This window comes from Calliopsis andreniformis, chromosome 12 (assembly GCF_051401765.1).
Source record: "Calliopsis andreniformis isolate RMS-2024a chromosome 12, iyCalAndr_principal, whole genome shotgun sequence".
NCBI lineage: Eukaryota > Metazoa > Arthropoda > Insecta > Hymenoptera > Andrenidae > Calliopsis > Calliopsis andreniformis.
Window position 1 is genome coordinate 1,681,743 of NC_135073.1, and position 25,515 is coordinate 1,707,257.

Here is a 25,515-nt window from a genome sequence, read left to right on the forward strand (position 1 = left end):
TAATTTCAAATTTCATAACCAATACTACTTTTGTGTTGTATGTAAATTATTATTTGCAATGAAATCACAACGTGTATATGCGTAAAGAATAAAGTTTTCGAATGGAAAAATAGAATATCTTGTATTTCTACCCAAACTCTTTTTCAGTAAAAGTACTAAATTTATTTTTCTGAATTAACGAATAAATACGAAATATTTGCGAAGTTTTGACAGCAAAATGTAAGATTGTTTCAAAGAGGTTAAAATAATTGGACTTTCCGATGATCCTAGAACGAGAATTATTGTTGCTGTGATACGATAGTGTTTTGTTCGCCAAAGACACATGATTCGATTCGAGAAAACGAATAGAAATGTGGTGTCTCGTAGGTCGTAGAATCGACGTGTGTCTCATCCGTGAGATCGGAAAACCACTTCTATAGCGAACATGTACGACGATTGTATATTTCTGTCGTTGCGATTTCCACAAAAACTCTGGCGGATCGTAAATGAGTGTAAAAGTGGTGCAATTCGATGGAGCTTGACTGGCAATACCATTCTCCTTGACTACAAGAAATTTCAAGAACAGTACCTTGACGCGGGCAATTCCATCTTTAAAACGAAGAACATCACGAGCTTTATCAGACAGTTGAATTTATACGGTTTTCGTAAGGTGACATCGCATAATCGAGATCCAATTTGTAATTCTCACAACCCAGACGTCCATGAATTTCTGCACGAAAATTTCCGTACTGGCCGACCAGATTTATTATCGATGGTTTACCGAAAGACTTCTGGAAAATTGAAACATTGCCAACGTATCAGTCTGAAAAATGTCTCGGAACCAGATCTTTTAAGTAATGACAGTACCGATCACATGTCGCGCTTACACATGTGCCGGGTAAAATATTCTGAAGTACTTTAAATATTCGTTATAACTTTTCAATTATAATTTAATATTTTCGAAAATGAATATTGCAAGAAAAGGAATAGAAACTGATTGTTTTCTTTTCTATTCGTATAACCGGAACACCTACGATATACATATCGTAATACAGCTATATATATTATATGTATATTATATACGTTCTTTCTTGCATGCAACTGATCAGATTAGCATTATCTCAAAATGTTACACGCACTTATCATTATATTTAAATAAGCCGTTTTATACAATTTTTTTACTTGCATTCAGAATTTTGATGTCTTTTGTCAAAATGAACTAATTTCGATATGAGAGAACAGATAAAGTGCAAATTAAATAGTGAAAACAAGATAGAAAAGAAATAAATTTTATTCATATCCTAAAACATGAATTGGAATAATTTCGAACGATAATTAAATAATTATTAATCATTATTAAAAACAATAGACGATCACGATATAACTGCATTGGTTATTTCAGTTTATAATATTAATAATTTTGTAATTTTTCTTCTAAATTTTCAGTTGGCCCTAACTAAAACTCTGGAACAAATAACACGAGAATATCAGCAGATTCATAATCATGCATTAACCAAAAGTAATAATTCATTTAATAAAGCAACCAACGCGAGCGAAAAAGGTACTACAATCCAATATGCAAGGTATTACAAACATGATACAAAAAATATTTAGTAAGAACGTACAAAGAAAAAAATGATCGTTTAAATATTATAATAAACATTACACATAGCTTGAAATTATTATGAGTACTTAAACTTTTTGTCTGAAACTAAAAACTTCTTTTATAAATTAATATGAAACATAATTGCAGAACTTCATTTTAACTTGTATTCTACTCAAAAACATGACTCCACTATAGAGAAGATTTCAAAAAATTGGATGATCCTCAGAGGAAGAAGTAACATAAATGGAGACACGATCTAGTGTGTACATAAAAGAGAAGAAAAAATTTGCAATGAATCCACATTAATATAAATATTTTATACTACTAGTATTATTTCAACAAACATGTAATGATTCTCATAATAACTCATTATTCAGTAATCGTAATCATGCATATATATTATAAAATTGAAAATATAAGATGTTTTCATAAAAAATATATGTGTACATTTTTTTATAAAAAATTTATTTATAAATATAGTTATTTACAACTTAAGTATTAGTACTAGTAGTAGGTTGATTGGATGATCGTTTGATTTGTTCTGTTTTGTGTCTGTTTAAAAAGTTTTTAAACGATTCTGCTTCTTTGTTTTCTTCCTCATCTTCTTCTTCATTGAATACATTTTCTGTACCTTCCTCATCATCACTCGATTCATTACCAGCATGTTTCAAATATATATCTGAAATTTCTCTTCCACTATTAATTGTTGTCACAAGTGATACACTTTCTCCCATGGACTTTTGTACTGCACTCTCAAGTTGTTCTTTTTCTGCTTGTCGCCTTTGAGCATCTCGTTTAATTTTCATTCTTTCCCAATCCTTTTTATATTCCCTTTAAAAAATTTGTTTTCATTTTTCTTTTCTCAACTCCAAATTTTATTACATACCTGTTTATGTTAATTTTAATTCAGTATACAGAGTGCACATGTACACATTTCAATATTTAAAGAGGTGGTAGGAGACCTCAAACAGGTCACAAAATGTCCCATAACATAGTGTCTGATCTCCTTCTATTTTGCAGTAATAATGCTTCAAAGTTATCATGTCTATACAGTAAATTACAAGTCGGAGGATTTTGTAATTTTGCAGATATATTAAGAAGGAGGATTAAAAGAAAAGTCTTAATACATTGTGTTGTACCTCTTACGATTTAATCTTTATAAGACTTTAAAGATTGAAAATACTTGCGGAAAAAACGTAGGTAATACACACAAATGTAGTGTAAACCAAAAGATTGTCGACAGCCAGCTGTTCAAGTTTGACCCAGTGATCGACAGAACAGAGACCGTTTACAATAAGAATCCCATTTAAGGACTTGTATCTATGAGGGTCTTGGACAGAACACGTGTTGTGTTCAGGGCCTCCCGCAACAGACACAACCTTCTTAAGCAACCGAATTCTCTAGGTCAATGGACTCTTTCAAGTCCAGTTTGTCTCACCGATTTGCATAAGCTACATATTCTTCGTTTCAAAACATAGTGCTAACTTTCAGACATTATTACTGCAAGACGAAAGCGGATAAAAGACTATGTTATAGAACATTTTGTGATCCAGTTGAAGTGTCCTACCATCCTTTAAAATATTGAAACATATATGTGTTACAACCTGTATATAATGCAATAAATATAAATATACATAAATTATAAATGCTGTTTCGCTAATTTACCTTTCATATTCTTCTACAGCATCATTAACAAGTTCCAAAAATTTAGTAATTCCAGCTCCTGTGTAAGCAGAGACACCACAACTACGTAAATGATTATAGAATTCATCAAGCGTCAAAGCCATACTACGTGTCAAATTACTTATATAGCTCGTTTCTGTATCCAATGCTTCTTGAAACGCTTCAAAATCATGCATCCAATCTACTGCATAACTATGTTCAACAATATCAATCTTGAAACATATCATTATAATTGTGTTATTAATAAATTACATGTTAATTTTAGACATTATAATCTATTATAAAGTTTCGTATATTGCATTTTCATTTCTTATAATTACCTTATTCATAGCAACAATAAATGGTAATTTAGTTTTGTACAGTATAGAACATGCATACAACATGTTGGACATGAAGGTTACAGGATTTACACTTCTTACAGTGTCTAATACATATACTACAATTGTTGGAAATTGTGATGCTAACGCTTCTGTTATGATGGTGCCACTTGCTGACCATGTAAAAACTTCTATTTGTCCAGGGGTATCCAAAATAACATATTCATGTTCCGTACCTGCTTTGTCGATAAGTTCTATAACTTGATCGAATTTTGTGCTAAAGAGATTTAAAGCAGTGACAATACCCCCATTCGGACCCAAACTATATTGTTTCATTACTTCCTTGTAATTAACAGTATCCCTTATGTCTAAAATACCAAATATTAAGTAAGATTCATTTACATACAAAGAATACAATTAACACATTCAATATCAATACAGAAATTCATATTTTTTGTAGAATTTTTAAAAGTGATACAAAATTATTTAATTTATGAGAAAATCAGCTTTTATTTTTAAGAAAATTTAAAAAAAATGTAGTTAACTTTAAATTTAAATTCTGTTTTTAATAAATACTGAATCATAATAGAGAATTTATGTAATAGAATTATATAAAATGTGTTAAATCTATTTGTATTAGAAATACCTATGTTAGCAGGATAAGGGACTTCCCTACACGCAGGATCTAAATTTATTACATATGGTTTTCCTGTGTTATACAATATTGAGACAAGCCTTTTTACAAATGTAGTTTTACCAGATCCAGCCATACCAAGAACAATAATACATGCTGGTTTTTTTTTCTTAACATCTGTTTGAGTAACTGATGCATCTTGTAATAAAACATTATGACTTTCTGAAAGTTTGTTGTTATCCATGGATTTAGTTACTTAATAATCTGTAACACATATAAAATACTATATGAAAAATATTTTTAGTTTAATCAATTTCTTAAACAGTATAAAAAATATTATGCTCCCACTTATTAATTACAATGCATTTTTAACCCTAATGTTATGTTTACATGCATTACAAATTTATATTATATGATTCAATGTAATTTATTTCTAGCATAGATGTTTGTGGAATTTCATTACGTTCTAATCAATATTAAATGAAAATATAATGTATAAGGTGGACCATCTAACTTGACCAACTGAATCACTTTTGTAAATAGTAATAAGTAGATGAATAAAAATTCATTTGTCATACATAATACAATTATTAAAGACCTTCAAGATAGTGGCATTTCATTTTTTGTATATCATGTTTTATGTAAGTTTTTAAGGTTACCTTCAATTTTTTTATATATAAAGAAAGGATATGCAAAACAAACAAATATGACCATCTTGAAGATCCTTCTTTGATTTATCCACTAATTACAAAAATAATTAAGTCGATCAAATTAGGTGATTCACCATGTATGTATATTATAGAATATATTTAAGAAAAATATGCACATGCGTAAAGGTTTGGTTTTTGCTATATGTATAATTTATATATTAAGAGAAACTGTTTAACATATTGTCTAATGCACGTCTTAGAGGAAAACAAGTAATACTTTCATTATTTTCTCTTTTGAAACTATGTATTTATTATCTACTTTTATATCAGTTTGTTCTAACTTTACACTTATTTATATCTTACATTTTAATTTCAACAGTAGAAATATTTTCATATGCTTACTAAACAATTTGTAATTCATTAAATACGTAGATTTGAGTATAAGTGAAATATAATTATTCAAATAAGATTCTTTAAAACTGATTTTGTGTGAAGATACTCTAAAATAATTACTAGGTTAACTATATTAACAACTTATCCTTAATGTCATACCTGGGTTTAAAAAGAAATATTATAATCCTTCTACGTGTATATATGTATCTTCATAAACTTCAAAATATCTATACCAAGCTCCTTAACTGAAGTACAATATGAAAAATATTTTGCCATTAGTTGATTCCATGCAAGAAAAAAGTAAACATAACCAATTTACATTCACAATATAAAATCATACAGCGCTGTACTGCCAAACCATGCCAGACTGTGCCAGCCTGTGCTGCCAGACTGAGGACCTGTGCTGCCAGACTGAGGACGCAAATCTTGAGAATTACCCCCTCCACTACGCATACTAACGCACGGGGCGCGTATCCGTGAGCTCGGCGCTTCGGACAGTTTCGGGCAGCTTCGGGAGGTCGAGAGAGAAGGTGGATCGTGATACGCACTCTCTCATTCTTTGAAATGTTTACATCCCAATCGCTAGCAAGCGGCAAGCGGCACGCACCTTGCGCGAGCTTTCCGATTGCCTGGATATTTTCAGTGTCCAACTTAGAAAAGTATTCTAATGAAAAAAAATTTCAAAAATTTTTTCTGCAGAAAAACTCATTTTAAGACCCCCTGATTACGTTTTAACTAATAAAAAGAGAGCTTTTTTTTAAAAACCGCATATGTTTATTAACCGAATTGCATTCAAACGACTGAATGAATTTCAATGAAACTTTATATCTAAATTTTATATTCACATCTCAAGATCTTATTAGATTTAGAGCAAAATCGATGCATGGATTATTGTTGGAATGGGTAAAGGGATTGTTTTCTTAAAGCAGTAAAAGGGGCGGAGATCCTGGCAGGGACCGAAAGCGACAACCGTAGTCAGTCCGAGAGAATTAGACAACCAGTGCGGATCGCAAAGCTTCCAGCATTCTCCTTCTCATACAATATTCTTTTTAAACATAACGATTACTAATTATACTGATCCACGAATACACTGCGTGTATAGATTAAGAAGGAATAATCACATAATAAACAGTGTGTTATACGTGTGTGTTTTATTTTCTTAACCTTTAAGAAAGAAATTTCTAACAATTATGATACTTACCTCTTATAATTATATTTATATTACACATATATTTTTTACTATTAGGTGAGAAGATAAAGATTTTCATTTGTAAAGTTAACGTAACGCGATTTAGTCTGGAAAACACTGCTCTTATCGTATTAACCCTTTCTAGTTCAGAATTAATTGCACTTCAAAATTCAAGATTATCACAAAATAAATACTCTGATACTGAAAATTCGTCAAATGTAATAGACTAAGAGTCCACTCTTGACCAGTAACGTGCACGTTGTCACAACCTTCAATATAAAATATTTATATTGGTAATTATTTAAAATAAGAGCCTCCTCACCGATTTCTTTGAATCTTTTTTATATCATGTATCTTGATACGTGGATTAATTTTTCTAAATGAAATAATTGTCGCTCTCTTCTCGTTTTCGAGATAAAAATTTTTATATGCTTGAAAATTATGGTGGCAGGCCGAGGGTAGGTAGCAAAAAGGGAGTTTGAGTTGGGTTAGAGCTAGGGCCAGTGAAAGATATGTTTCGAGTTGGTTAGAGCTAGGGCCAGGAAAAGAGATATTTCGAGCTGGTTAGAGCTAGGACCGGGAAAAGAGATATTTGGAGTTGGTTAGAGCTAGGATCGGGAAAAGAGATACTTTGAGTTGTGTTACGTCCCCGTAACTTTTGACAGTAGTTACTAGAGCCTATATATATATATATATATATACAATTTTATTTCCGGTTCGGTTCCAAAAGGTCTTAACGGAAACATTCTCGCGTGACCGAATTCGAATTCTTTCGTGGCCCTAGCTCTAACCCAACTCAAAGTATTTCTTTGCCCGGTCCTAGCTGTAACAAACCTAGCTCTAAACAAGCAGTGTGTTCCAGACTAAATCGCGTTACGTTAACTTTACAAATGAAAATCTTTATCTTCCCACCTAATAGTAAAAAATATATGTGTAGTATAAATATAATTATAAGAGGTAAGTATCATAATCCATGCATCGATTTTGCTCTAAATCTAATAAGATCTTGAGATGTGAATATAAAATTTAGATATAAAGTTTCATTGAAATTCATTCAGTCATGTGAATGCAATTGGGTTAATAAACATATGCGGTTTTTAAAAAAAAGCTCTTTTTTTATTAGTTAAAACGTAATCAAGGGGTCTTAAAATGAGTTTTTCTGCAGAAAAAATTTTTGAAATTTTTTTTCATTAGAATACTTTTCTAAGTTGGACACTGAAAATATCCAGGCAATCGGAAAGCTCGCGCAAGGTGCGTGCTGCTTGCCGCTTGCTAGCGGTTGGGATTTAAACATTTCAAAGAGTGAGAGAGTGCGCATCATGTTCCACCTTCTCTCTCGACCTACCGAAGCTGGCCGAATCTATCCGAAGGGCCGACTCACAGAACGCGGTTCTTACGTAGAATCACTGATATAGATAGTATCAGTGCGTAGATGCGTAGTGGAGGGGGTAATTCTCAGTATTTGCGCAGCACAGCTATACACTAATCGTGTACCACAAAAGACTACAATATTTAAATATATAAACATAAGACCGTAAACTTTTTATTCCATTTATACAAAAAAGTTTCCAAATTTATTACAATGTTGTTTAAATTCAAAATTGCTGATTTAGCAAAAGAATCTACAGCTGAGTTTTCGAAACCACAAATTATAGGTCACTATAGCATTGACGGTGAAAGACGCTATTTCAGTGATTTGTCACAATTAAAGTATTATAAGCAACCGTTAGATCTAAAACATGTAAATTTCAATCTTGATGACAATTCGCAAACGGTATATAAAGAAGAGGACGTAGACGTTAAATTGGATTTTCTGTTGAAATGGATATCAGAAAATTTCAAGCATCTCGAAATGCGAGAAGATTCGGGCAACTCGACTACTAGTCGATGGTAAGAATTACGAAAAAGTATTACAAAGAATTTTTACGAATTTTAAATTACCTTTGTACTCGTAAAAAAGTAATTATTGGTGATCCAAGGTGTATTAAAAATATTAAATGTTTTATGTATTAGCTTAGAACCAGAATTCATTTGTAACAGAGGATCGTTAACAAATTTATTTATTACACCATACAACTGTGAAGATGGATGGATGATTTGTGCATCAAAATTTAAAGGAACCATATATTTATGCAGCTTTGATACAGACGAAAAAAAACGAGAAAAATTAAAAAGAACTGAATACCACAAAAGATGTATTGCTTGGGGATACAAATTTGAACAATATATGTTATCAGGTATAGCAAACTGTAAAGAATTTACTTTACTTTCTCACTTTAACCAGAATCCTACTTAATTCTAATTATTCTTTCCATTAGATACACCTTCTACAAATCCTGATTTAACTACTCCTTTAAATCAAAATGAAGAATTTTGTTGTGTCTTTAAGTCTAATCTTGGTAAGAATAGTTTATTTTACTGTGCTGAAATAGATGGTATTTGCTCTCAGCAATTAATACAAGATACATTAGTGAACAAGGATGTTGAACTCATAGAATTGAAAACTATACCTGAACGATCTATTAATTATCAGGGACATATAAATCATAGAAGACCTTTGACAACACTAAAATGGTGGTGTCAAAGTTACTTAGTGGGTATAAAAAGAATTATCTGTGGCTGTAAAAAAGGCAACAGTGGTATTGTCTTTAAAATAAAGGAGTTTCTATGTAGCGAATTGGTGAATAGTTCAAAGGTGATTAATTTTACCCATATAATTTGAATAATTTTATTCAAATGTTTTACAAAAATATGGTTTTCTTAAAAACTAGTTTAATTAATCTTTTGCTACAGAATTTATGGAGACCTGAAATATGTACAAGTTTTTGTAATGAGTTTCTAGAACGCATGAAACTTATTGTTCAAAAAGATTACAATAAATGTATCTACCAATTTGAGTACAAACCGAACACAAGATATGTTGAAGTTAATGAAATCGAGCCTTCTTTTGGATCAGAATATACATTTTTACCTATGTGGTATATTGCAAAAGCAAATCAACATTTTAGTGCGCGTGTATAATATACAATTGACATACCAAATATTTTATTTTATATTTCCACAAATTAACCTTAATAATACCTGTCATCTGATATGGTTCAATAGTAGCTTTTGTTATTCTTATATATATTCTACATTAAAGTTTTTAATGGGAATGATAAACTTTTGTTTTGGCAGTTTAAAGTCATCAACTATTATAGTATTTCTTTTTTCACTTGTTTGACCAAATCCTTTTCTATCAGTTTTTAAACAAACTTTAATGGGATATTTTTTACTTTTTCCTAAAGGACCAAGACCAAATTGCTCGTCCCAGCCAGTATTTAAGAGCATTTGATATCCTTTCTTTTGTTTTGGTATTTTATGCGTCACAGCATTTAACAGTTTTGGCTTTGTATTAAAAATATGAAGCACTGAAGTTTCATGTTTTTCCAAAAAAAATATTAGTGCAAAAAAATACATTATCCATTTGTATCAATAATTGAACTTGAATAAAATTATATTATTTGCATATTCTTACCTTGAAATTTTCTCCTCTGTATAAAACATCATGATTTATTTCAGATGGATTGTCAGGCTCATAGGAAAAATTGGATTCCTAAAAGCATACGTATTAATTAATAGAATTCATTGTAATAAATTTTAATAAAAAATTTTAATCAGAATTAAATACCTGCAAGTTCCACCAATGAGTACCAATAAACTTCGAATAGTGGCCCAACTGTATAGTTAACACTTCACGCGACGACATCCTTCCTTCTTGTTGGTTACAAACAAACAATTCTTTATTTCGATAAAACAAACAAACTTCAAGCTTAACCGCAAATTACTGTAGATGCTGTAGAGTGTACTGCATATTACATACATACATATTAGTGTATATGCATATTAGGGTTTGGGAAGATATTTGTTCGACAATTACGTATAAAAAAGAAAAGATTACTTTAAATATAACTTATTCTCGTATACGTAATTTTATTAACAAAATTAGCAATTTTTATTAGACCTAGTTTGAACTGTACTAAATAGTGAAGCATGAGAGTATACAGTAAACTGTACACTACAGGGTGTCCAATTTAACTGGAAACTTTCGAATCCAGCACCCTTATCGGCTAGAAGTACAAATACAGACGTCTCGTCCCTGTTCTGGACACCTCTTGAATACTGGTTGTAGCCTATTATGGAACTATTAACAGGTTGAATGTCACGGGGGTCACCGGTGACCGGCACTTAACTTGACTGTGACACCACGGGGGTCACCGGTGACCCCCGCCGAAATTAACATGCCAATCATGTTTATACGTTGTAAATTATCTATTGTAGATAATATTTCAACATTATATGTATCGCTAAATAGAAAGTTCATCGTGGCGCCACGAGCAATCCCGGTAAAATTGGCGTGGCATTCAACCTGTTAAATTCTGTAATCTAAATAAGTGCGAATGAATCGATTCTTTTCTAATAATTATTTGCATTGTCAGCGCTCAAAATTTTTAGTTACGAAATGTCTATAAAATACTTGCTTGGTTTAGTTAAAATTTTTCACTTCATATCATCCAAAGAATATGAATATAATAATAATTGGTTGAACGATGCACAACGGTTAACGTACATAATTAATAATCGTTTGGATACGGTAATATGATGAAATAATAATTTAATGACCCACTAGCATAGCAATGAGATGATGAAACACCATATTTCTTAATTGTGAAGGATAGAAGGATAAGTTACCTAACCTGTTGTATCAAGAAACTTATAAATTTATTTTCTCCCGTATACTTTGGCTTATTCATAATAAATCTCTCACGTCAGGTATCTACCCTGAGGCATAGAAGTTGCATCTTGTTACTCTTGTACTTAAGAATGGAGACAAACTTTGGTTTTTTAGTTATAGGCTGATAAATAAATGAAACCATATGTCAAAAATATTGAAGAACATAGTTTCTGATAAATTATCATTTTTATTGAAACATGTGTTAACTAAAGAATAAGGTAAGAGTCGGGACGAAAGAAGAGAATGAATCGAAGGGGCGAGGAGGGGAGGGGCAATGATTCGAATAGGACGAGTAAGTCCTTTCTTTCTACAAATCAAATTTTATGTATCTTTGTTATAAGTAATCAGAATCAGGTTGTGTTTGGTATCATTTTAATCGACAGAACACAAAGAATCGATTGATATTACTCGTTCTCGAGAGTCCAATCGAGCGCAAAGATTCCCATTGTTGTCAATCGCGATGTCTAAAACGAGCTTCGGTCGAGCAATTTTGACAATGTTAACATAATAGAATTAGAAAATACTTGACAAATTGTTTAAAGAAAAATTCATATCAAACGAAAAATGAAACATTAGTTCATTTACCAACAGCAAAATTAATCTAGAAAAAGATTATATTCATGTTTAACTAAACAAACGCATAATTAATTCAAAATAACATCTAGCTAACAGCCGCGATCGTAATAATCATGTCACTGCCACATGAATCACAGAATCAATTGCCGAGAAAGAGGTACAGAATTATCCGATTATTAGCAAAGGATGCCTCGGTGCTCCACGAGTACCGTGGACAGGATACCACAAGCGAAGCGTCGACCGCTTGTGGCAAAGAATACATATGGAATACATATGTGGCAATAGTGATCATAAAAAGATAAATAGGAAGTAAATATGATATCCAAAGGAGAAATACTGGCAATAGTGGATCATAAGACACGTGAATAGATTCAATCTAAGATTGTTTTCATGACACCATTTTTCCTAGTTCAAAAGATTAATTCATAAGAGAATGATATCGTGTTTATTTACAATAATGCAAAAGATTTTTAAGTTATTTGCATAAACAAAAGACTTGCTATTAGTAACAACCCTACAGATATTGAGAAAGATTGAACAGCAGAGGTTTAACATGTGATCCTTGAAGGATACTTGAACTAAAATTTTTCTAACGTACTTATTATTAAATTTTATTAATTTTGATCTATCCATGACAAAATTTGAAATCCTACAAAGAGGGATCACTAAAGCTGATAGAAGATAGCTTAAATAATAATATAAAATGACAGACATGGTTCTTTCTAGAACTAGTGTATTCACCTGATATCTTGTTTCAATGGTATGTATAATGAATTATCTGTAATTTATTATACTGGTTACAGTAAAGCAGCCAGCCACAGAATTGTGTTGTTCTTTAGTTAACACATTTTTTAATAAAAATGATAATTTATCAGAAACTATGTTCTTCAATATTTTCGACATATGGTTTCATTTATTTATCAGTCTATAACTAAAAACCAAAAGTTTGTCATCATTCTTAAGTACAAGAGTAACAAGATGCAACTTCTATGCCTCAGGGTAGATACCTGATGTAGGAGACTTATTATAAATAAGCCAAAATATAAGGCAGACAATAAATTTATGTTTCTTGATGTAACAGGTTGAGTAACATATCCTTCTATCCTTTACAATTAAGGAATATGGTGTTTCATTATTTCACTGCTATGCTAGTGGGTCATTAAATTATTATTTCATCATATTACCGTATCCAAACGATTATTAATTATGTACGTTAACCGTTGTGCATTGTTCAATCAATTATTATTATATTCATATTCTTTGGATGACATGAAATGAAAAATTTTAACTAAACCAAGCAAATAGTTTATAGACATTTTACAACTAAAAATTTTGAGCTCTGACAATGCAAATAATTATTAGGAAGGAATCGTTTCATTCGCACTTATTTAGGTTACAGAATTTGACAGTTCCATAATAGGCTATAACCAGCATTCAAGAGGTGTCTAGAACGGTGACAAGACGTCTATATTTCCACTTCTGGCCGATAGGAGCGTTGGATTCGAGTTTCTAGTTAAATTGAACACCTGTATACAGTATGCCACAGCCGACTAGAAAAGTTCTGTGACTAGTTTTGGGTTGCAGTATTTTCGAGCATGAACTATGTTTGCCATCTGAGCGGAGTTAGTGATACTAAGGTTTTCCAATTTACATACATTTGTAATCATGTTTTGAATACTTTCCTTATCGAAATTTCTTACTTATTTATATTGACTGTCCCATATTTTCAATGAAATAAGTACTGCAGATACTAGATTCCACAAATTATACGAGAAATTAACGTTCGTATAAATCGAAAAATTTTAGTATTACTTACTCCGTTCAGATGGCGCACGTATGATTTGTTTTTAAAACTGACAATTAAATCAGGCATCACGATTTAAACTGCATACCATGATACCATATTCAGTATCATGAATTTTGTGGTCCTGCGTCGAGTCTGATTCGACATTGTGTTTCTTTTCAATCAAACCTATATCGAGTCATAGTCGAGTCTGACTCTGCTATATCGAAAATAAACAAATGAACGAGGATTAGGTGAAATGAAATGATAAAAATAGCTCAGACCGCAAAGGTTTAAGAGAGTGGAGTTGAAGTGAAAGATGGAAGGGGCATCAACCTTTAATTGACTTTTAGCCATTTTATACGTCAAAATATGGTTGCACTCTGGAGACGTATTAATACGTTTTTTTGTTACACGAACGTTATTGACCGAGAATGTATTTAGATGTTTTTAGAGAGTTATACGAAAAATAGCCGGTTATAGACGTTAGCTTCTTCAAAAATTTTCCTCTTGTTATAAGTAGTACGTTAAGTTTTATTATATGTTTTATAATTTGTTGTAGCACATAGATGGCAGTATTATTTTTGCGGCACAACATGGCTGAAATCCCTCTCTTGATACTCCCCGCAAAACTCATACCCTGCATCTGGAATTACAGTTTAGGCGCAGTGGCCCACATTTTTTACATTTATATTTTTTACATTGAATTTTCTACTTGAAAGGAACTATGCAATATTCTGCTAATATAAGTTTGATATGTAATGTCTCCCTCTTTTTTGCTTCTTCATACGTTTATCCATTCTTTATTCATTTACATACACACATACAATTCAATTGATATCTACATACAAGTTTTCACCACAGAATTTCGTGCGATACGTAGATGGAGACTATTAGTAGGTTGCATTATAAAATTTATTATCATAGATTGAAATATGCTTTTTTATAACTTTTCTTAAGAGGTAAGAGTGGGGAGGTCAATTATTTCACGCGTTCGTGTATAGAATAACATAAAATGCAATGCAAATTTTATATGAATTCAATTTTATCACAAACAATTTTTATAATATTTACCTGAAAGTACTGTATATTACAAAATAACATTGACTCGATTGTTTTTAGAGTAAAAAATTATTTTGATTAGCAAAATATGGAGAGAAGGGCCAAGAATTTGTGGCGCTGTTTTCCAGAAAACACAGTAAAGATACAAGTAACTGTTTTAAAGCGCCACCTTCTGAGGTCTAATCTACGTTCTTTTTAGAACGGTCGAAACGCTACGTCCGTATTGAGAAAACGTGACTAAAGAGAACATTGTAAGGCGATTGTGCTCAGAAGAACAAGTGTTATGCATGATATTGCATATTGACGTACGTTAGGATTGTCGCGCGACGGCATGCAGTTGTTGAAATAAATAAACGGCTATTACACGGGTACGGGATTTTTCGCAGTAACACGGGTATCCGGGTACCGGCACATATCAATATATACGTGAACACAGAAGATTGGTTATTGAAAAAATGGCGGCGGAAATGCTAAACAAGAATCGGATGATGGTTTTTAAGAACAAAGGCAAAGATCAAGAAGTGAGTATGCAATTCGTTGTCTTCTGCAGTTAATTTGCACATATGGGAACGTTTATTCGGTTCCTTTCCTAGTTCAACGATTGCGAAATTATTTCATGCAATAACGTTACCATCTTCGAAATTTTATAATGTATTTTTGCACAATCTGCTGTGTTTGTGAAATTTTCGATAATTATTACATGATTACGTTACACCAGGCCTGTTCATTTGGCCAAATTGGCTGCTGGAGAACACTTTGCACTTCTAGGAGCCATATGAGAGTCGAGTCAAAGCTAAGCTGATAGGGGACTAGTCATTATTTGCTGATAGTGGAACCAATAAATATAGCTAATAAGTGTATACAGAAAATGAAACTATTGTTGTGGAGTATAATGCTATTAATGCATTAACTTTAATAGCTTTTTATATTTGGTGGCATGAGTTAAGTGAGTTCCGTACTATGTAAGAAAAGCATGTATTACGGTATCTGATTTTGAATAACGAGTGGTTTTTCTAGCATATAATAAAGGTGCATTGAAATATGACTTATTTTTTTTCAATAAAAATGTAACGTATCCCATATTGAAGTAAATGTACAATTAATTAAAATTTTTTGCACATAAATTATTTTCATAGTTTTTTTGTTTAATTGAAAAAATCGACAATGTCACGCTTGTTAAATAAAATGTTTATTTTATTCTATAATCATTATAATAGAAGGTCATTTTTGGAAATATCAATCTAAAGTTTCCAAGAATTGTTGGTTCAAAGGTTGGTGAAGATGACTTTGAGCTATGAGATGAGGTAGTCTGCATTATATCAAATATTGATCTTCTAATTGATTATCATATTGTTCATTATCTCATATTTGAAATATGTAAAATATATTGGTTGCTTTTAGAACATTATAATATGATAAAGGTTATAGACAATATACCTTTGTGCTGATTAAGTGATTAAGTGAAATTATATATTGATTTATAGGGCTGATATTTTAAGTATTAGTTATAAGCTTTATTACATATTTGTAATATTCTTGAATATTTTTTGACATGTATAGAGTTTGCATTAATATCACTTCTATAATATCCTTATATATTTTCATCATAAAGAAGCAAATGTTCAAAAGTTTTGTAATCAATATTAAAATTTTACAGAATGTATCAAGTTTCCTTACATGTATTTTAAAACGTAACATAATCTTGAAATAAAATCATAGTTCAGTATTTTTGCACATTAGCAGTTGGGTGAAATTATGCTTTATACATATATGTAAATTGGCATTATTCAGCCACTAGGATGAATTTACATTTAAGACTTTGTAGATGAATATGGTGTTCAAAATTTTTCCAGGAACACACAATATGTTTTATAGTATAGCATTATATATGAGTGTACTAAAATATAATATGTAATGATATTAACTGTTGTGGAGGTCAATTACAGTAGTGTTCTTGTGAAAAGAGGCATAAGTACACAAATTTTTTAGTTTTAACACTTACGCTACTTTCCATAAGAACATTTCAATTGGTGACTTACAATATTATGTTAAAACATTTCATATAAGTGAATCTTACAATTTTTATAAATACGTGTGAAATATGTTAAAAGTCTATATCGTATAGTATTGGATTTCAGTAAATCTATAAAGTTACTTTTTTTATAACATTATGATTAATGGTATTTAAATAATTGTAATGAATGAAATTTTTTAGGAAATGAGAAGAAGAAGAAATGAAGTGACAGTAGAATTACGTAAAAACAAACGTGATGAAACTTTACAAAAACGAAGAAATGTGCCTATTACAGACTCTACAGGTAAATTTATCAGAACTTTGATACTTTTCACAGTAAAAGGATATGTATAATAAACGTATTAAACAATAAATTGTATTTATTTATTAACTGTTTCCTTTCAGATGAAGACGATGTTGATAAACATTTGTCAAAGATCAATTTGAGAGAGCTAGTAGCAAATGCTGGTAGTTCAGATCCAGTTATTCAGTTAGAAGCTGTACAATCAGCAAGAAAATTATTGTCTTCAGATCGCAATCCACCAATTGATCCATTAATTCAAAGCGGCATTTTACCGATTCTGGTTGATTGTCTTGAACAACACAATAAGTATGCCATTGCTAAAATTCTTCTAAGTTGCTAACAATGTGGATTCTGTAATATATCCTATAATTTATTTTTAGTCCATCTTTACAATTTGAAGCTGCATGGGCTTTAACGAATATCGCAAGTGGCACATCGCCTCAAACGCAAGCAGTCGTTAGAGCGGGCGCTGTTCCACATTTCCTACATTTGTTGCTTTCGAGTCAACAGAATGTTTGTGAACAAGCTGTATGGGCTTTAGGTACGTGATTTGGTATAAAAATAAAAACTATAGAATATACTTACAATTGTCAATAATATTCTTTTTTATAGGAAATATCATTGGAGATGGTCCAGCATCCAGGGACTATGTTATCGAGCTTGGTGTTGTACAGCCATTGTTAACATTTATTAAGCCGAATATACCAATTAGTTTTTTACGTAATGTAACATGGGTGATCGTGAATTTATGTAGAAATAAGGATCCACCACCACCTGTTCAAACAATTAAAGATATTTTGCCTGCTCTTAACGTACTCATTCACCACATGGATATTAATGTGAGTAATAAGTAAAAGCAATCTTTGATTAGATATGTTATGTATGTGTAGAAATGGAATATTTATTTGCATATACTAGTATCTATTACTAGTATAGTTCTTTATATTGTCAGTACATTTCAATACTTCTCCCTGGTAGTACTACTGTCAGTACATCAGAGAATATTCACGTAGACACATAGACAATAGTCTGATTTATATAATTTTAAACAGAAGAACGTTGATGTTTCTTCCATACCAATATCACGAAAAATAATGAACTGAATTTTTTGAGAAAGTGATACTATTGGTATCACTTTTTTAACAATTTATTGAGAAATGCGAAACTTTACATTTTATTATCTTAATGTTTATTGATATTTTTATCTTTTATGGCACCTATTATTCTCGTGCATTGAGCATTCGCTTGAAGAATATTTTTATAATCTTAACAAACAAAAATTGGTGGCTTGGTTACGCTTAGAATCAACTGGATTTAGTTCAATGTGATAATTAATCGGGACCAACTGTATCTAATATTTATATATTTCAGTAGCGAATAATTATTGAAATCATTTATCTTGTTTAATATATATTATAGATACTTGTTGATACAGTGTGGGCATTGAGTTATCTTACTGATGGTGGAAATGAACAAATTCAAATGGTAATAGATAGTGGCGTTGTGCCACATCTTATACCTCTTCTCTCGCACAAAGAAGTTAAGGTGCAAACAGCTGCTCTAAGAGCTGTTGGTAATATTGTGACGGGTACAGATGAACAAACACAGACTGTGTTGAACTGTGATGCACTTTCGCACTTCCCTAATTTACTAACTCATCAGAAAGAAAAAATTTGTAAAGAAGCAGTCTGGTTCCTTTCTAATGTTACCGCTGGTAATCAGTCTCAAGTTCAAGCCGTTATAGATGCTGGATTATTGCCTCTTATAATTCGCAATTTGGCAAAGGTAAGAAAACACTTTTTTTATAATCGTGGAATTGCATTTTATTGAACAGTTAACGTTGTTTTACTAATATATTGTTTAACTGTATCGAATAGGGTGAATTCCAAACGCAAAAAGAAGCAGCTTGGGCAATCAGTAACTTAACGATAAGTGGTAATAGAAATCAAGTGGCGCGGCTCATACAAGAAGGCGTTATCGAACCATTCTGTGACCTTCTTTCATGTAAAGATACTCAAGTTGTACAGGTTGTTTTAGATGGAATACATAACATGCTCAAAGTTGCTAGACCACGAGTTGAACAATTGGCTAATATGATTGAAGAATGTTCAGGTTGGTATTTACAATATTGTAAATACATTTTACAGTATTGTAGTGATTATAATGTTTATATATACATTTTAATGTATGTGTACAGGTTTGGATAAGATTGAAGCATTGCAGAATCATGAAAATGTAGAAATTTATAAACTAGCATACGATATTATTGAGCAGTACTTTTCTGAAGAGGTGAGTGCTTATTCTGTTTCCGTAATTCATTTTTATAACGGTATAATAAGAAGAAGAGGAATTCAACATAAATAATCAATCACGAATACTTAAAATTAGTTTTTGTTCTCGCTTATGTTAGCGAGAAATTAACGTTAATGCTGCGTTAGTTTTGAAAAAAATACTTTTTAGTGAGGCAGAAGGTCGACTCAGGTCAAACAAATAAATGTTGGGTGAAAAATCAAAATCGTTAATCGTCTTGTAGTTACTCGATACGCGAGCGGTGAAACTTGTTGTTTTGGTTGACAACAAATGATTTTTTCTCAGTAAAAATGATTACAATAGATTAGACATATATTTCTGAATGCATGAAGTCAAAACACAATGTAAATCAAACTAATTTAAAAATGTTACACAATAATACATTCTAATATCGTTAGATTATTAATGCATGATATCTGAAAATTTTAAGAGAACTTTAAAAATATGAATGAATTTTGATTGAAAATTTTGTTGTTTGTTACTTTCATAAAAGTATGATTTTAGTCGAGAACTCTGGATATTGTTACTACTTTGTAAATAATTGTAAAATTGTAATGATAATGAAAAATACTGATTATGTTCTGTAGATTTCGCCTCAAGCGTCTCTTGTTTTATAAAATTTAGTATCTCTGAAAAGAGTCATATAAAATTTTTCTTTTGTGAAAGTAATAAACAACACAGTTTCAAACAAAAATTCATTCGCCTTTTAGTTTTCTTAAAAATGGCAGATATCAACATTAATAGTACGGAATGGATTACGATTTAAAATCTTTAAAATTGTCAGATTTACGTTGTGCATGGACTCATTTTAATACAGAAGATTTTACTAATCTACTACAACGTCTTTTATCATGAAAGATTGCAATCTAGAAATTTGAATGATCGTCATCTGAATTGACAGTATTGTTTCACTGTTCATGTTTTAAGCAATTGGCAACTTTGATCTCCTCTTTCGCGTCTCGTTCTTTGACCTGATTCGAGTCCACAGAATTACTGGAATTAAAATGTATCACGGACTTAACATTTCTGGACCCAAGTGTCTTGAACCTAACGCGACATTACTGTATTTTATTTTTGAAATAATTTAAAAAATCTATTGAGCATGTACAGGATATTCAGCTACAAGTAGAGGAAAATTTAAAATGTAATTCAAAATATCAAAATAAGATGGGAAATCAAAAATAACAAAATTGCGTTGGAGCTTTCGTCTGTACATCATAAACATTTAAAGAAAGTAGTGTTCGTCAGAGCCACCGACATAAAGGGATATTCATTTCACACAATTGCAGTGATTCTTAACCCAAACATGGCTATGGTAATGCAGAGTAATTCAAAACAGAGTTGCATTCTGTGATGCGTTAACGTGTGGTATACTGTTTTTCGCTATTTACAAAAAGACTGCACTGCGTTGAGTAACGCTGCCTTATAGTTGACAAATGAAGATTCAACCACAATTTTATTATTCATGATTTTCGTCTTATTTTGATATCTAAAATCACCCTTTAAATTTTAGTCTACCTGTAGCAGAATATCCTGTATATGAGCGACTGACAAGGAAAGTTCGGTGAGTGTTAATCGCTGATTTTAATGAAGCTTTGTACAATTACTTTATGGCCCTCCCTAAGAATTTTGCCGTACAATGTAGCTGCCCATACGCACCTTTAAGGGAGAAACTACCCCTTTAATCCAAGTCGCCCCTTTTATTTCGGTGCTTATAGCTCACAAAGTATAAGCGCTATAAAAAAATGTTGTATACAAAAGTTTTATTGTTTTTCAAAAACTATAGGATGGCTTTAAAAAAATTTCGAAAAACGGGGGTAAAATTGAATTTTTATAAAGAATTCGTTTTTTTGAAATTTTTTTAAAGCCATCTTATAGGTCTTGAAAAACAGTAAAACTTTTATACGCAACATTTTTTTATAGCGCTTATACTTTGTGAGCTATACGCACCGAAATAAAAAGGGCGACTTTGATTAAAGGTGTAGTTTTTCCCTTAAAGGTCCGTATGGGCAACTACTTTGTACGGTAAAATTCTTAAATAGGACCATAGAATAATTGTACAAAGTTTCATTAAAATCGGCGATTAACACTCACCGAACTTCCCTTGTGAGTACGATTTAGAAGTTCATTTCTCATCTTTGTTTGTATTTATTTGTGGTATTAAAGGTAGTATAGTTCAAGTGATAGACATTTACGAAACGAAAATTAAATTCATAAAAAACTTCACTAAATTAAATAGGTATGCAACAATTTTTAAGATACAAATACAATAATATATTGATAATACAGATGATACAGATGATAATGAATTATTTTCACTTACTAACAAGGAGAAACCATCAAGACGAATGATTTTTTAACCAAACTTAATTCAAAACATTGCGACTGTTAAACAGATCTTAAAATACTAGTTGTCAATACTCAACTATTTTTACGAAAAATTAAACCAAATTTTGAGGTCTTCCTTTGTCTATGTTAAAATTAGAAGTAATTGTCAAGAAGTGCGATGGTGGAATTATTATTATAGCTATTTTTATAAATCATATTTCAGAGTAATGATTAAGTATGAACATCTGTATATTTAAAATATTAAATATAAAAGTAGATTTATATTTGTCAGTTTTGAATTAGGTTTTATTAAAAAATCGTTTGTATAGATTGTGATCTTTCGTTGTAAGTGAAAATTTGTTTACAATAATTGTAATCAAATTTGTGAAAAATTATAACGTAACAAACGAGTTCTAATATTAGAATGTAAGAATATAACTACATATCTATGTATTCAATTAGTACATGAATTAATTTCCATGAGAACGAAAATATAAAAATTTAATTTTAAATTCTTAGTAAACTCTCTCACCTTTTAAAGATCATAAATTTAATTCATGTACATACATGGTAACAAAATATAATATTCATAATGTTTATATAGAATATGTATAAATGTGTTTCATGATTTCAGGCGGACGACACAAATTTGGTGCCACAAGTCGGTGAAGGTACATTCGAATTCGATCAGACGTCGAGTATTCCAAGCGAGGGTTTTAAATTTTGAGAGGGCTTCTATCATTTCTTATCCGATCGTGCCGTCCCCCGACAAATTCCATTATGGAGTTATTCTGCTTACCCTTCCCTATTCGTATGTCTCATTCTTGCTCCAATGACAACACGTAGCAATATCGATATGCTACCGCTGAACCAAGAATCATGCGTTTTCTTCTATTAATCAGATGTTATGACAGTGATCCATCGATTTCTGACAAAAAAGATATCAAAACGGAATGCGAGAAAAAGTTATAAGGGGCAAAGGAGTTTATAATAGAAACAAGAAACAACCTGGTTCTTTTATTTTTCTTCTGATTTTTTAGTAATGTAAATGTTTTTCTTTTTTTTAATTGTATGAATTAAACACTATTGGCGAAGCGGGATTTAGCCGGACGTAGCTGAAGATATATGCAACGTACCGAGTAAATTATACTAGTGAACTAATTACGTCGCTCTCTAAATTGAGAAGCAGCGGAGAAAAATAAAAGATCATTTTATTACTTGATCATATTGCTGTCCACTCTAACTCGAGATGAGTCTTGGTTAGCGATGTTACATTTACAAAACGATTCGTGTATATTTTAGGCATGTTAAATTTATAATAATATTGATTACTAAATAAATGAATCGATTGACTACTCTTTATTAGCTTAATTTATGACTGTCATGGTTCATTTTATCATTTCTGTGTAAGGAGAAACAAATGAACAATAAAACTCACGTAAATTCAGTAACATTTGCTGCCGATCTATATCTGGACCTTTGATTGCATAAAAACAGGTACAGATCATAATTGGAAAGGAATATAATTACTTCCGTGTAGTGCAATTTTGATTTTTATTGTTATTTTCTACAGTTATGATTCGGGAGTAAATTCAATGGTAGGGTCTTTAAATTGATGAACATCATCTGCATAGAGATCTTCAGGAAGTGAATCTTCATCAATGTCCGATAAATAGGTAGGAAAGTTCGGTGATGAATTTCTTTTGTGTGGAAGAATCGTATCGTATAAATAAAGCACACTGTTTGTTTCACCCGGTACGTTTGGTCCTAATACCCAAATTACGTTATACTTTGTGTTTATTCTTAATATCTGTAAAACAAAAATTCATCAATGACAATATTTACCTAGTAAGATATTATAATAACTATGTTCAATCTATTTATAGCATATATTTAGTTTTCACTAAAATATGATTCTTTTAAAATCAATGTAAAAAGAAGTAAAATAAGTGTCAATTACCTTTACACCTCTGAGTACACGCCAACGATTTCCCATGTGTCCAGGCAGTTTTGTACCAGGCATTACTCTAGCTTTTTGACCACCTGATCCAATATTGCCTGGCTTTCTGTGAGTTTTAGTTACACCATGAGATGCAGGCATTCCCTTAAATCCCCATCTCTTCATGACCCCTTGAAAGCCACGATCTATCCTAAAAACAGTAAAGTCATAGACTATTAAATATTCAATATAAAACCATGAACATATGTAAAACTTTATACGTTTTTCCTCTAATATCAACAAATTCTCCTGGTTTAAAATGGGCTGCACACAATGGGGTTCCTGGTTGGAGGACAGCATCTGTTGAAATTATAAATCTCCTGAGTGTCTTTTTTGGTGTTACTCCAGCTGTACTGAATATTCCATAATATTCTTTTGTAAGCTACAGAAATAAATGCTACATTCAATTTTATCAGAAAACAAAATAAGTAATCAAAGGTTTTCTCACTTACTAGTTGTGGATCAATATTCTCTGCACCTACTATAAGACAACCATTTTTGTGTTCAATTTGTCTATACTTAGTGATTACTGGATTAAATTGTTCTGGTGATATGTACTTCACTACTTCATTATCTACAATCTATGGAAAAAGAATATAAGTAATAATCCAAGATATTTACACAAATAAACTCTAGATGCTTTATATAATTATGAAAGCAAACAGTACCTGTATCAAAGTAGATAGTACTCTTTGCCCATTTTTTAACCACATTGGATATACTCCAATCTTCTTACCAATCAGTCCCGTACGCTTGGATTTTGGGGACCATTGTGCAACTGACTGAACTAATTCTGTACACAATGGTGATTTCTGGTCAAAATTTAAAAGTCCTTTTGTAGATGCTATGAATTCCGAAAGGAATTCTTTATTTTCTGGAGTAAGTGCTTCATCATACATCTAATAAAAAAGTATACCATGTAGTACTTGTAGCATGCAATAGAAATATAATTATTTGTTAGATATGTACCACACGTTGTGGTTTTGGAAGCCACTCTGGATGACGTTTTTTAGGTTTTGGACATATTCTTGTACGATTGGGAATTATTAGAACATCAGCACTGAAGTTGTTGAAATATCATTAGTACATAACAAGAACAATGTAGCAAAGAGTATTTACGTTAATATAAAAGAGTTCATTTCAAACACTACGTAGTATACTAAATACATGATAATTACATATCATTTTCTTTTAATACCTTCGTTTTAAGCATTTGCTAAAAAGTTGAATGGTATTGAATGTTTTCAAAAGCGATGCCATCTTTATAAAACTGTAAAAAATCTATAATCTTGTATTTGCATGCATGAAACACTAATTGTAACCTGGAATAAGATTAAGAATCAAGATTAAATGAATCAGATTACTTATTAAAGTAATAGTTTAGCTACATTTATCACCTCCAACGTAATTAATAAGTGTAGTTATAATAAATTAATATTTTTTTTTTTTCACAATTTCGTAAACAACTATAGCCATGACGCATTTGAACTAAAAAATAGATCAAAATATTTTACCGATAAGTATCTCTACCTGTGTTTATTGAGTCGCCTGCAGCGCCATACATGATAAGAACATTAATGAACTGAAGAATGAGTGGGAAACCTTTAATCCATTTAAATTTCTCAATGTATTAGGCAAGACAACCAGTGACTTATGATTAGACTTTAGGATGTGATCACGTATTTTTCGTCGTTTGGATTGAGAAATAAAAAACACAAGATGAATATTATGATGTATAATCATGAACATAGGAAATAGAGTTGGATCGTATCGTTACATGGGGGAAACCATTGAAAGACAGGCAACGAGGTAAATTGTGCCTAGATTTTATTGGCTACTGCTTGTGACAACACTTGAACAAAAAATATTTTGCGCTTTATCCAATGAATTGCTAGTAGGAAAACCCTTTTCAAG

At 31.1% G+C, this 25,515-nt stretch overlaps 6 protein-coding genes across 13 annotated transcripts; 3 read left to right on the forward strand and 3 right to left on the reverse strand.

The window, feature by feature from the left end:
- Positions 1 to 424: 424 nt before the first annotated feature.
- On the forward strand, positions 425 to 1,845 carry LOC143185974 (heat shock factor protein 2). Its single transcript, XM_076389323.1, has 3 exons — positions 425 to 877; positions 1,426 to 1,540; positions 1,733 to 1,845. Exons 1-3 carry the CDS (start codon positions 425 to 427, stop codon positions 1,843 to 1,845), a joined length of 681 nt encoding a protein of 226 aa, XP_076245438.1.
- Positions 1,846 to 2,029: 184 nt separating this feature from the next.
- Positions 2,030 to 5,654, reverse strand: LOC143186029 (GPN-loop GTPase 1). The gene is made up of 5 exons (XM_076389392.1): positions 5,422 to 5,654; positions 4,232 to 4,483; positions 3,589 to 3,953; positions 3,251 to 3,480; positions 2,030 to 2,416 (listed from the first exon to the last, which is right to left on the reverse strand). Exons 2-5 carry the CDS (start codon positions 4,461 to 4,463, stop codon positions 2,077 to 2,079), a joined length of 1,167 nt encoding a protein of 388 aa, XP_076245507.1. The 5' UTR covers positions 4,464 to 4,483; positions 5,422 to 5,654; the 3' UTR covers positions 2,030 to 2,076.
- Positions 5,655 to 7,907: 2,253 nt separating this feature from the next.
- On the forward strand, positions 7,908 to 9,961 carry LOC143186392 (decapping and exoribonuclease protein-like). Of its 2 annotated transcripts, XM_076390057.1 has the most exons (5): positions 7,908 to 8,341; positions 8,465 to 8,688; positions 8,770 to 8,850; positions 8,923 to 9,146; positions 9,245 to 9,961. In XM_076390057.1, the coding sequence occupies exons 1-5, from the start codon at positions 8,034 to 8,036 to the stop codon at positions 9,470 to 9,472; spliced, it is 1,065 nt and encodes a 354-aa protein (XP_076246172.1). In that variant the 5' UTR covers positions 7,908 to 8,033; the 3' UTR covers positions 9,473 to 9,961. The 2 variants fall into 2 exon arrangements, with proteins under 2 accessions (XP_076246172.1, XP_076246171.1); XM_076390056.1 differs by having other exon boundaries at positions 8,770 to 9,146.
- Positions 9,166 to 14,764, reverse strand: LOC143186394 (protein misato homolog 1-like). 4 transcript variants are annotated; one of them, XR_013003042.1, is made up of 4 exons: positions 10,392 to 10,921; positions 10,122 to 10,298; positions 9,969 to 10,046; positions 9,166 to 9,861 (listed from the first exon to the last, which is right to left on the reverse strand). XR_013003042.1 is itself a non-coding variant. In XM_076390066.1 (4 exons), exons 2-4 carry the CDS (start codon positions 10,197 to 10,199, stop codon positions 9,826 to 9,828), a joined length of 192 nt encoding a protein of 63 aa, XP_076246181.1. In that variant the 5' UTR covers positions 10,200 to 10,231; positions 14,659 to 14,764; the 3' UTR covers positions 9,166 to 9,825. The 4 variants fall into 4 exon arrangements, 3 of the variants coding, with proteins under 3 accessions (XP_076246181.1, XP_076246180.1, XP_076246179.1); XM_076390066.1 differs by lacking the exon at positions 10,392 to 10,921 and adding an exon at positions 14,659 to 14,764 and having other exon boundaries at positions 10,122 to 10,231; XM_076390065.1 differs by having other exon boundaries at positions 10,122 to 10,207; positions 10,318 to 10,918.
- Positions 14,765 to 14,862: 98 nt separating this feature from the next.
- Kap-alpha3 (karyopherin alpha3) lies at positions 14,863 to 22,973 on the forward strand. Its single transcript, XM_076390055.1, has 9 exons — positions 14,863 to 15,167; positions 16,862 to 16,964; positions 17,066 to 17,270; positions 17,345 to 17,505; positions 17,577 to 17,803; positions 18,384 to 18,749; positions 18,842 to 19,076; positions 19,162 to 19,253; positions 22,237 to 22,973. Exons 1-9 carry the CDS (start codon positions 15,102 to 15,104, stop codon positions 22,327 to 22,329), a joined length of 1,548 nt encoding a protein of 515 aa, XP_076246170.1. The 5' UTR covers positions 14,863 to 15,101; the 3' UTR covers positions 22,330 to 22,973.
- Positions 22,974 to 23,139: 166 nt separating this feature from the next.
- On the reverse strand, positions 23,140 to 25,278 carry Mrpl3 (mitochondrial ribosomal protein L3). 4 transcript variants are annotated; one of them, XM_076390061.1, is made up of 8 exons: positions 25,132 to 25,278; positions 24,800 to 24,923; positions 24,571 to 24,661; positions 24,270 to 24,500; positions 24,054 to 24,182; positions 23,823 to 23,983; positions 23,563 to 23,752; positions 23,140 to 23,412 (listed from the first exon to the last, which is right to left on the reverse strand). In XM_076390061.1, exons 2-8 carry the CDS (start codon positions 24,859 to 24,861, stop codon positions 23,176 to 23,178), a joined length of 1,101 nt encoding a protein of 366 aa, XP_076246176.1. In that variant the 5' UTR covers positions 24,862 to 24,923; positions 25,132 to 25,278; the 3' UTR covers positions 23,140 to 23,175. The 4 variants fall into 4 exon arrangements, with proteins under 4 accessions (XP_076246176.1, XP_076246175.1, XP_076246178.1 ...); XM_076390060.1 differs by lacking the exon at positions 25,132 to 25,278 and adding an exon at positions 24,999 to 25,121; XM_076390063.1 differs by lacking the exon at positions 24,571 to 24,661 and having other exon boundaries at positions 25,132 to 25,277.
- Between the last annotated feature and the right edge of the window lie 237 nt (positions 25,279 to 25,515).